The 12500-nt window shown below is 40.7% G+C and overlaps 1 protein-coding gene across 1 annotated transcript in view; it reads right to left on the bottom strand.

Moving 5' to 3' along the window:
- LOC143296000 (uncharacterized) overlaps window positions 1-9607 on the bottom strand; it is an 11595-nt gene extending 1988 nt beyond the window's left edge. The window contains exons 1-7 of the mRNA XM_076607736.1: window positions 9551-9607; window positions 8565-8861; window positions 6947-7045; window positions 5324-5982; window positions 3678-3814; window positions 2753-2976; window positions 1522-1616 (exon numbers count right to left, since the gene is read on the bottom strand). Coding sequence (XP_076463851.1) covers window positions 1522-1616; window positions 2753-2976; window positions 3678-3814; window positions 5324-5982; window positions 6947-7045; window positions 8565-8721 — 1371 coding nt within the window. The 5' untranslated portion in view covers window positions 8722-8861; window positions 9551-9607. The remainder of the gene's footprint in view (window positions 1-1521; window positions 1617-2752; window positions 2977-3677; window positions 3815-5323; window positions 5983-6946; window positions 7046-8564; window positions 8862-9550) is intronic.
- Window positions 9608-12500: the final 2893 nt, after the last annotated feature.

Below are 12500 nucleotides of genomic sequence, written 5' to 3' on the forward strand. Positions count from 1 at the left end.
TTGGGCAGTCCTGATACGGCCCTGTGCATCCAGCTGGACTATATGCGACAATAAGAATAATATTCTGAATGACAAAATGCTCAGTTTGACTTTCCAGTTAAACTTGGGAGAAAGGACGGGACCCAGATTTGAACCAAGACCTCACAGACAATGCATTGGTAGATATGCATCTGAGACATTCTGCTATTTTCCTCACTAAAATACTATAAAAAAAAAATTCTAAAAAACATTCTCCCATGCTCAGAACCATATCTCCCCCCCCCTCCCCCCCTTGCAATGAAGGTTATATTCCTTCAAAACTTTACAGCATGTTTCTTTATTGAGCATGATAAAAGGATGATTCAATCACAGATTTCAAGCATTGAATAATATCGAAGGCAAGGAAATACTTAGGCATTATAAATGCATCCTTCCTTAAAACCAAATATGTACAAAAACAAAGACTTTCAAAATATCTTTCCTTACATTTTGCATAAAAATAGAAACATTGTACAAAAAAAGACCTTTTTTTTCCCACTGCAGTTTCTTTCACTCTCTCACAAAGTTCCCTCAAACATCCCCACCCACATCCCTTTTCAACACACACACACACACACACTCTCTTTGCCGGTGTTAAGAAATGTTACACTGATTTGACTTGATATCAAAACAGTACAGAACCTTGATAGCAGGAGTTTGTATTTTACTCCATGTTTGGTGATACATATACTTACCATGTCAAACTGATGCAAACTAGGCCTATCGGTTTGCTCGGCCTGGCCAAATTTCGAACCTTGATCCTCCGTTTTGTTCAGTTACTGTACATGATTCACAAATGAACCTGGGTTATACAAAAGCCAAATCAGTTGTTTGTTTAATTCAGAACACAATGCAGTTCAATGTATTGGTAGTGAAATCCAAACCTCCTACAACACCACAAAGCACAATTCCTGATCTGATTCCCTATCGTGCTTCTAGTCTCTATAAGGCCCGGTGCCCATGGGGTGTCAGCATCGGCTGCTCATCAGTTTTTGATGCCTCGCTACATTTGTCGCGCGGACGCCTGAAACATGTAGAGAGGCATGTCGCTCGCACACGCGCAGCAAACCTCCCCAGGCATCATGCATCACGCTCCATATTTGGAAAGTCATGTGCTGAAACTTGCTGAAATAGATTCCAAATGATGTCTCACGTGAAACGAGTGGGTGTCGTGATTCGTTGCTCCACGCACGTCTATCGCTTTTGTCACGGGGGAATAGGACAAGTTCTATCGAAGAAACATGACGCGCAGCGATGGCGATCTTGCTGCATGGCGCGCGACTCTTGCTGCCTGAAAACCTTGCACACTGGGCGCTGCGCGAAACTTGCTGCTTGTCGCATGAAACTTGCTGCTTGACGCCCCGAGTGCAATGGGTTTAAGTTTGCTATAAGGAGGCCATTCTCTTACAAATTTCTCAAAGGTACTATGTGAGTGACAATATTTTTCTACGGAAAATCTCCGTTTTACAACTTGCATAAAATATTCTTAAAAAGTGCTCAAACCTGATGACTGTAGTCCCAGTCCTTCCCACGCATCACTCTGTCTCCCACTTTGAGAAGGTTGGCCTGTTCAGGTCCAGATAGTGCACTCACAAATCCTGACCACAGATGCAGAGAAAATCATCAACAGTGTCACAGAAGAACATATACCTCACACAGGACATAACTTGTCAGTTTGTACTGTACTGTACTGTATTGTCTTGTACTGCATTGTATTGTCTTGCATTGTCTTGTCTTGTATTCTATTGTATTTCTCTTTTTTCTTTTTGATGCTCCATCATCTGCACAGCTTCAGTGATCCGAGTATCCCATACACAGCCAACCCTTGGTTCGTTCATTGCTACCAAGGTGGAGTGAGGAAAATCAGAGAAAAGTGCTTTTCCAATGGACACAACAGCATGCTAAAACCGGGCCTTGAGCCCTGACCACTGGGTCAAAAGTACAAAGCCCAACCAATTCTGCCACAGCACATATGTACTAAACTACTGTCACTTAAACTTGACTCAGCAAACAATGAAACTGCAAGGGGTTTATTCTTTCCTTTTTAAAATATTTTTTTTAATACATTTATCAGAACTTGATCACTTCTGAAAATATTTAGGACTGTGCTTCATGTTCGAATGGAATCTTAGAAATTCAATTATTTTTCCAACAAAATCTGTACATGCAGCCTTGCTGATTTCTGATAAAAGCAGCAAACACAAGTGGTGTGGATTAACTAATGCTGATCTCAAGAACCCAAGCTTACACGGATGTACTAACCAGGACATGCAGGTGTTAAGGGAAATGAGCGAGCCGACATATTGACTGACAGTGCAACAATGTGTGCATGTTTGTGAGTGTGCTACAGATATAAATCAACGCTCCATTACCCGGATTCACTACAAATGTAATAAATCTATGCTCCATTACCCAGATTCAATACAGATATAATAAATCACCGCTCCATTACCCAGATTACCCGTGGATATAATAAATCAATGCTCCATTACCCAGATTCAATACAGACATAAATCTATGCTCTATTACCTGAATTTGCTACAGAAATAATAAACCTATGCTCCATTACCCAATAGATATGATAAATCCACTCTCCATTACCCAGATTTGCTACAGATATGACAAATCTATGCTCCATTAACCAGATTCCCTATAAACATAAGTAATGCATGCTCCATTACCAACTCATAACCCATTCAAAATGTCCACAATAAATAAATCAATGCTCCATTACCCAGATTCACAATCTCCCTCTTCAGGTTCTCCCGTGCCAGGACGAAATCCTTCAGCTTTATTTCCACAGATCTGTTGCTCTGATTCTCAAGGTCGTCCAAACGGGCCCTCAAGGACTGATGCATCTGCAGCAAGGATCCTTCCGAAGCGGACTGGACCACACGTTCCACTGCCGTGGCGTTCTGTGTCAGGGCGGCCCGGGTCTTCTCTGTTGGCGCCAGAGACCTGTCCACCAGTATCACATGTTATTTTGTCATGTCTCTCATTCTCTCTCTCTCTCGTCTTGTCTACTGCAACTCTCTCTTGTCCAGTTTGCTTCCTTCGTTCATTCACTCCTTTCAGCACATACAAAACCCTACTGCCAGACTTGCCCTCAGGCAGAAAAGATCTGAGCAAATCGCTGCTCTTTTGTAATTTTTTTCACTGGCTCCCTGTCTCATGCAGAATAAAGTACAAGGTCAGCACACAATGTTATAAATGTGTAAACAAATCTGCTCCTTTCTATCTCTGTGACTGCCTTCACCTCTACACCCCATCTTGCTCTCTAAAACCAGCTTCAGATCCCCTCTGTTTCAGCGTTCCCAGATTCAAACACTTGGATCAATCTCCCTCTTTCTCTTCCTCAAATCGCTGTGTTCAACTCTTAGAAGTCTGGCATTAAAATCTACCTCTTTCCAAAATAGCCCCCACCCCACCTTCCTGGATTAAAGCTTCTCTAGATTTCTGTATAGATATATGTACTTCTAAGCTTTATTTTTCATTTGTCTGAATCTGAGCTATGCATGCATGTTAATGACTGTGTGTAAGCGCTGTGACTTGTCTCTGCACAAGATTCAGTGCTGTATGGACAAATCATTATTATTTCTATTATTATATATCATCATCATAATCATTAATAGCATCATGATTATTATCATTATCATGACCTCAGGCAGGAGTCCTCCTCTGCTTGTATCATGCTGGTCAGCCTGTGCCGCTGAGTATCAAAAGCCTTCTGCAGGTCATCAAACATATCCTGGGCTTCCTTGTGCTTGCTCTGGAAGTGTGCTTTTGTAGAATTGAACTGGGGGAAAACACACACACACACACACACACACACACACACACACACACACACACACACACACACACAAGAGAAAAATGTAGGCAGCTGCTGAAATTCCAAACAGGTTTTCTGTTGATTGGAAAAGCACCCTGTTGACCAGGTTTTAAATCAAAAAGGACTGTTGTCACTTAAAGAAATAATCATGAATGCACAATACTTACAGGCTGAAGAAAGGGAAACCAGTCAGAACACGAATTATGAAATTGACACTAGCACGCAAGAACATATCCCTCCACTCCTCTCTCTGTTCTCTACAACGTATATAACAGCCATGCCACTCTCCAGTTCTAAAGAGTTAAGCATAGGATAAACCCCTCTTGCCTGACAAAAGAAATTCAAAATGCTATCAGTCACAGGTTTTATAACACATTTACAAATTATCCTTGTTGAGACTAAGAAAAAAACTTAACAAATATAGCAACTTCCCTAATAGAATTAAAAAAAAAAAATCTTTTTTTTCTTTTCGAAATTAACCGGTCTCCTTATGAAAAAAAAAGTTAGATAAGATGATAACTGCAGTCTTAGGAATAATGACTGATATCAAATTCACCTTGGTTAAAATACTTAGTTTGTCCAAAAAGTTTGCTGAGAAAACAAAAACAAAACAGAAATAACAAAAAACACAAAAACAAAAACACCCATGAGACCTAGCCATCATAAAAGCTCAATTGTCAATCTTTTCTCTTTAGAAAAATAATGAGTTTATTCCTTTTTGTGTTTCCCTTTATTAAAACCTGTTCTTGTAAATTCCCAGTTTTTTGGTTTGAAAATACAATTTTTCACATCAGTTCCAACATATCAGGATAGATTTCTTTCAGTTGTTTACTGCTTCGCATGATAACATAACATTATATATCTATGGCTAATTTTGTCAAAATATCCATAGATGACAACAAATAATTTGGTGGCATTGCCCCCCACCCCCCTTCCCCCAAATCCCTCCATTGCCCATGCAGAATCTCTTATATGAAGTAATACCTAGGATTACAGACTCGGTGCCAGGAATCCCTAGGGTACCATTATCTATTCACTGAGAAGAGGAAAATCACCCAACTGCATGATCATTTCCTCATTTTCATAACTGATGTTGGAGTCTGAAAAGCGGAAATTTTTGTAATACAACTTTCTTAAAACACACGCATACTAAACTTCTCCTTCTGAATTCTAATACTTTGTTACCGCTTGTTATTTTTTGTGCTGTGTACAATTGTGCTTGTGTTCAGGTTTGTCTTTTTGTGTGTGTTTTTTTGGTCCTCTTGTGAGGGATTGGTGGATGTTGGGAGTGTGTCCTGGGTTTATGTGCATAGGTGTGGCTTTGCTTGTGCCAAGTTTTCTATTTTCTAAAAAAATTTGTTGTTGATTTTCAGGTTCTATGCGATCTGTCTCGTTTTTCAATCCTGATATAACCCTGTGAGGCTGGCTGGATTATATGCAACAAACGAAAAAAACAAAGCATCTGATGTTCACCTGCTTCACCATTTGTGTTTCCTTCATCCTCAGTTTCTGCACTCGTTGATCGAGTTCCGCCCTGGTGTCCGCAGCCATCTTTGCCAGTGTCTTCCTGCCGGCACACGCTCCATGACCAGTGGAGCCGCACAGCGCGCATATCAGCTGTTCGTGGGCGGGGCAGTACAGCTCAGCCAGCCTGTCAGGGTGTGCCTTGCACATCACATGACGACTCCTCGCCAGGCTCTCAACATCCAGGTTGTTGAGGTCTTCCAGGGAGTGGTGTTTGGTGGAGGGTATCTTCCTGTGAACCTTCTCGCAGTTCCTGCACAGTTTGAAGGAGCACTGGATGCAGTAAAAGACAGCAGCAAAATTATTCTCACACAGGCCGCAGACGCCACGGCCTCCCAGAACCTGGTGGCTATGCACCAAATCTGCAGTGTGCAGGTCAGTCGGCAGGGCGCTCACTTCAGCGGCAAAGTCTGCCGGGCTGGCAGCGCTGGAGGAGGGAATAATGGACGCTCTGCACAACGGACAGCCAGCTTCCCTCCCTTCCTTGTCCAGCCAGGACAGCACACACTGCTGGCACACCAGATGTCCACAGGGTAAAATCTTCGGGTCGACGTAGTCGTCATGACAAACGGGGCACTCGTAATCCGATGATTCACTTACCATCGAAACTGCAAAAGAAATAAAACCCACCACAACATAGAGTTAAATCAAGTGATGTTCAATGTATGTGATAAAAGTGTGCTTGTAGTACTCACTTATCTGCTCATTGTGAGTGCCACACACACACACACATACACAAACACACACACACACGCATACACATACATGCACACACACACACAGACACACACAGACAAAGACCTACTACACTGAAGGTCTACCAGACATAAGTACTAAGCATCTTCTTGTAAATTGAAAACTCCACACATGATCATTGGTTCAGAGGTGTGCTGGGTGGGTGCTCTAAGAATCAGCCCTATGTGGCTCACATCCAATAAGAATTTCCTGCAGGCTATAATTTATTTTGTTCATTACTTTATTCCTTCTTCTTTTTATTTCTGAATGTTTTTGTACAAAGCTAGGGTAGGCTCTCAAGGCCTGACCAGCGTGTTGGGTTTATACACGGTCAGGCATCTGCTCCTTTCTTCTATTTCTCTTTTTCTTTTCTTTTTCAGAGCATAAGTAGCATCGTGTATATGGATCAGTTTCAGTTTCTCAAGGAGGCATCCCTGCATTCAGACAAATCCTTATAATATGCTGCATCACATCTGCATGCATATGTATTTGTGTACCTGTCAGGGTTTTGATACCTCCTTGAAACTAAAACCTCACGCTGTACTGTAACTTACTGGGTGCATGCTTGTGTGTGTGTTTGTGTGTGTGTGTGTGTGTGTGTGTGTGTGTGTGTGTGTGTGTGTGTGTATGGTGCGTGTGTATGGTGTGTGTGTGTGTGTGTGTGTGTGTGTGTGTGTGTGTGTGTGTGTGGTGTACGTGTGTGTGTGTGTGTATGGTGTGTGTGTGGTGTGTATGTGTGTGTGTGTGTGTGTGTGTGTGTGTGTGTGTGTGTGTGTGTGTGTGTGTGTGTGTGTGTGTGTGTGTGTGTGTGTGTGTGTGGTGTATGTGATTGCTCACCGGTCTTTCCAGCCATGGGGCTGGGGCTTTTGGTGTACAGGCAGACCTCTAGGCGGTGACCATCGAGTGTGTGCTTCCTGGCCAGAACTCGCTGCACGGCTGAAATGTTTTGAAAATGATTATGATTAAAACTGGATTGGCTGGCTGACCTGTCCCTCCCCTCAAAAAACAACAACAACAAAAACCAAAACCAAAACACACCTCTTTTTTGCTTTTAACCCCTTCACTGCTGCTGACGAGTGTGCTCATCAGTAAAGGGCTGTCACCTTGCTGAGATAAGACAGAATTTCTTACTGGTCCCGATGTTAGTCATCACTCTGTATTTTGACCCGTTTCCCTCTTGGGACTGCATTACTTTTGTCCGGCAAAATCAATCATGCCACTGATGCGTACACAAAAAAGTAGCACCTGCAACTTCACAAGCATGCCACACTGATAACATGTCAGCAAGGTTCAGCAGTCAAGGTGTTAAAGTAACAACATTCAAAGTTCTCACACTCAGTAGTGTCAATTGAAATGACCAGAAAAACAATATTCTTTGCATCTTCAAAAAATTATTAAAAAAAAAAAAAAAGGAAGAAGAAAAAAAAGTTGAAACAAACAGGAAGATTTCATGACAGAAAAACAACAACCATTACCACCCCCCACACCCCCACCTCCCTACCCACCCACCCTAAAATGAAACAAAAAAACAGATCAAAAGAAAACAAAATATCTGGTTAGAACAGATGGGAAGATTTCATCAACTCATTCTTTAAACATTCAAAAAATATCAACTTGTTGAAACAAATGGGAAGATTTCAAAGAACTCACACAGGGAAAGAAAAATACTGTATGAAATATGCAAAATTCCAAATCCCAGCAAAAAACAACAACAAAAAACAACAAATAATACACTGACCTTAAAAAATTGGAAAATTTCACCAACTCATTCTTTGCATCTTCAAAAAACAACAACAACAACAACAACAAACAACTGGTCAAATACAAAACAGGAAGATTTCATGAACTAACTCTGGGAAAGAAAAATACTGCAAAAAATATTATAAACAATACCAAAACCACAACCAAAGAAAAACAAAATATAAACACTGGCCAAAACAAATGGGAAGATTTTGCCAACTCACTTTTTGCATCTTCAACACCACCACCACCACCACCACCAACAACAACAACAAAAAATAAGAAGGTTGAAACAAACATGAAGATTTCATGAACTTACTCTGAGAAAGAAAAAAACTGCAAGAAAAATTATACATATTAAAAATCCCACCAAACAAACAAGAAAAACGTCAAATGGGAATACTTCTTCAACTCTTTCCTTGCATCTGGAAAAAAAAAGAGAAAAAAGATGAAATATTAGAATATTATAAACAATAGCAAACAACCAATAAAAATAGTAGTAGTAGTAGTTGTTGTAGTACTATTTTTTGTTTCTCTGTGTGTGTGTGTGTGTGTGTGTGTCTGTGTGTATGTACAGTTACTAGTGTATGTCTCTGTGTGTTTAATAATGTAAAAATTGAATAAAAAATGTTTGAAAAAAACAAAACAAAACAAAAACAAGCAATAAAAACAAAACAGATTGGACTGAACAGACACAAAGATGTCATCAACTCACTCTCTGCGTCTTCAAAAGTGACGGCAGCCCATCTCAGTTCTGGTTTGTGCTGAATTTCATTTATGGGACCCCCACCTGAACGAATGTTCTCAAAGTAAAAGACGATGGTATCCTCTGCAGTTTCCAACCTCAAACCTTTGACCTCCACCGTACACATGTCTGGAGTAACGGTACTTGAATGATCAGCGTCAGCATGTGAAGCACTCACGGTGGTGGTGGTTGTTGTCGTTGTCAACAAACTCACTCTGACTAGTTTGCCGCTGATATGGTGATCTTGTGTGAGGATGATCAGCACAGCTACAGACAGATTTTTTTTTCCGCATGTTTTTATTTTCCAAATTATCTTCATTAATTGCATTGTTCTACTGTAATAAAACAGTACTTCAATTGTAGGTTCAAAAATAAAAATCGTTATCAATAACTGTGTTGTGTTACGAACACTTACATAAACAGAGGGCATTAGAAAACTGTGGAAATGAAGATGTTAATGAGTCACCAAAACTAGACCCAGAAATATCAGAAAACATTTAAGGTAAAATCAATGTAGAGGAAGCTGGACTCACTCTTAAACATATAAAAAAAAAATGGAAAGAGTCCCGCAACAGATCGATGGATTTCCTTGTGAATTTTTATTATTATTATTATTATTATTTTTTGAAAGAGTTATTGTGCGCGCAAGCAATTAAGTACATACACAACTTTCTCATTTCGACAGCTAGAATTCAGACACACCTTACATGGTTTCAGTTCTAATTTGTTTGTGGGTTAGCGACCTGTCGAATGAGGCAACTAATTTAACTGTGAAGATAGATAGTTGTAATTTTTTTTTCTCCTGCCAGTCATCAGAATTTAACAGTACCCAGTACGCACTTCAAAACCTTGACGATGATAACAAAATATTGCGGTAATGTCTATCATTAAAACTGCATATCGTGGAAGGTTTCAGGACTGTGTGTGTTAGTGTGTTAAAATGAAAAATAACAAACCTGATGACTTATTCCTCTGAAAGTTAGCAAGTTTCGATTTCCTGGTATGCTGATTGTCTTTTTACCGAAAACACACACACGCATACACAGACAGAGACAGAGACAAGACAAGACAAGACAAAATTCTATATTTCGAGGATAATAGATAACTGGCACCGGTGTGCTTTTTTTACACAAGTCCAGTCCCCGCCCAGAATAGGGTTTACACTACATCGACAATACTAAAGCATGATGTTAGTAGAAATACATAACTTGACACGGCCGGAGGACTGAACTGAGAAAAAAAAACGTCAGTGAAAAGAAAGAACACACACGCACACACACACACACACACACACACACCGGGCACACACCGGGCACACACACACACACACACACACACACACACACTCACACACACTGCACACACACACACACACACACACACACACACACACACACACACACACTGACACGCACGAATACAGGCACAAGCAAGTGGTGTTCGTAAAATCCAACTATGAACAAAATGAAAGAAACAAACACGCACAGCACACACCGCATCACAGACCAGAATGGGGGGTGGAGAGTGAGGGAGGCTGTCAGTCAACCATTCACATGTGACAAACAGTATCATTAAAATGGACGATTAACATAACACATTATGGCATAAGGTGGGAAAGGCTTTTTTTTTTTTTTTTTTTTTTTTTAAGGTGGCTGGGCAATAGTGTTGTTTAATTGTTTCTGGGAGTGAGTTCATAGTGTGGCGCTTCAGTAAACCAGACTGGATTTGAACAAGCCAGTTCTTGGGACTGGTGGGATATAGACTTTGGGAGGGGAGGATGGTGGGGGTGCGGGTGCGGGGGGAGCGGCGGGGGTGGATGGGAAGGGGGGGGGGGGGGTCCTTGATGAATTTACAGAAAATTTGTTTATTAATGTTGGTGGTGCATTACCTGTATCTTTTGCATCATGATTCCTCAGTTTATTGTACTCTAATCTACGGATTAGTGGGAGAATATTCGCTTGTTTACATGACTAGTCAAGTGTCATAAGATAAACAAATGTAATGGTATTCAGTCGAATGGGATGGTATCTTTCTGTTCACAAAGAATGGTTCTATGGCGCCGGAAACAGCCTGCGTGGATGTAATGGTTAGCAAACTCTTACAAATACTTAGTCGAACTGTGTGCGGCAACAAAACTAATTTTAATGCATGCGTGGGACCGTGAGGACTGAATAGTGTAGAAAATGAAAGAAAGGTGTCATAGAAATCATCAGATCACTAAGAAAATTTAACTGCTTTGATCACTGCACGGCGGTGTATTTCGAAATTATTTCATAACCAGATAGAACCTATGTGTATATGTTGACATATGGGGCCAATATATGGGGTCTTGAAAACAATTGAAGGGTATGGGGAAAGTATACACATTTGCTGTGAAAGGTTCTCTTCCTGTCCAGCTGTATTCATCAAATAGATTTTTTTTAAAATGGGGACGGAGACAGGCAGATACGCAATATATTCAAATACACTTGTAAAACGTAGCCAAATACTGTTTCAAGGTAACTTACACGTTTACCAATGTCAAGTTTGTTACCACCACATGTAATCAACCTTATTATATGATGTCGGTGAAAGAGGAAGCACAGAAACAAAACTGGATGATTTCTATTAAGACCGGCTGAAGACTCTACCACATGAGAAGACTGACTGGAATCGAGTGGTTGTACAAGGGTATAAGGTATGAAAATGTGTCTATTTCCGAAACGGCTTAGACTGATAGTTGCCTCATAAAAACGAAACTGCCATTCACAAATGGAACTCGGAATGCAAGGAAAATACAGGTGTGTGTGTGCGTGTGTGTGTGTGTATGTGTGCGGTGTGTGTGTGTGTGTGTGTGTGTGTGTGTGTGTGTGTGTGTGTGTGTGCGCGCGCGCCCGCCACGGTGTGTGTGTGCCCGTGTGTGAGTCAGTGTGTGTGTTGTGAACTAAATGTTCAGAGACAAGTCAGCCTAATGAATGTACGTAATATTCAGTATAAAGTAACCCGGCCTTAACCCTTAACCATGTGGAACTAGTACAATGGACTTATAAAGAGTACATATTATAACTGAGATCTAGTACGCGCAGTGTACAAAACAGTTCTGCTGAATGAATGTGTCATCCTAGGACTCAGTGAAACCTTCTTATGAGCTGTGTCAAGTTATATATATGTTTCAGGGGTACTTAATTTTTCTTATATTTTATTTTTCATTCCCTTCATATTCTAGTGCCTTCTCATCCATTTTTGTAATTCTGACCTAACCGGAGTCCCCCGCCTCCCGCACCTCCCTCCCCCCGCCTCTCCCCCGTGATAACATGTTAGAATGAATTCCACCGGCAGTTTTGTTCTCGGCAGTGTTTTAAAAGTAAGCGGCATAAATTTATTGTAAATTCGCCGCATTTGTGTACTTTTGGCTCACAGTATTTTGTGAGACTGAAATACAAGTTGTTGACCGCCGGACCCACGCTGTCAGTGAAATAACTCCACAAATACTCACCCCATACAACTAACCAAACTGACGCACATTCTGTTTTATGCAAAACATACACTGGCCTCAGTTCAGTCACCAGTGATATATTCTTACACTCAGTCACATTCATTCTACTAGACTTACACACATTTATAGGAGTGGTTACATACAGCAGTTGTCTTAAAAATATTTTTTCACTTCAAAAAGTTCATGTTGAGTCAGTTCCGACATGAAGAGGAAGGTGGTAGAATGGATAAGACGCTTATCAGATTTGCCAATTCATGCGGTGTCCGTGACTGAGATCTGGGTTCCATCGAATCCCGCTCACACCCTTTTACTCCCAACTTGAAGTTTGACTGGAAAATCAAACTGAACGTATAGTCATTCGGATGAGACGATATAACTGCTTCTCTGTTAATATTATTAATGTTAGTAATAGTAATTAAACTCGTGAGAAT

The sequence above is a fragment of the Babylonia areolata genome, chromosome 21 (assembly GCF_041734735.1).
Source record: "Babylonia areolata isolate BAREFJ2019XMU chromosome 21, ASM4173473v1, whole genome shotgun sequence".
Lineage (NCBI taxonomy): Eukaryota > Metazoa > Mollusca > Gastropoda > Neogastropoda > Buccinidae > Babylonia > Babylonia areolata.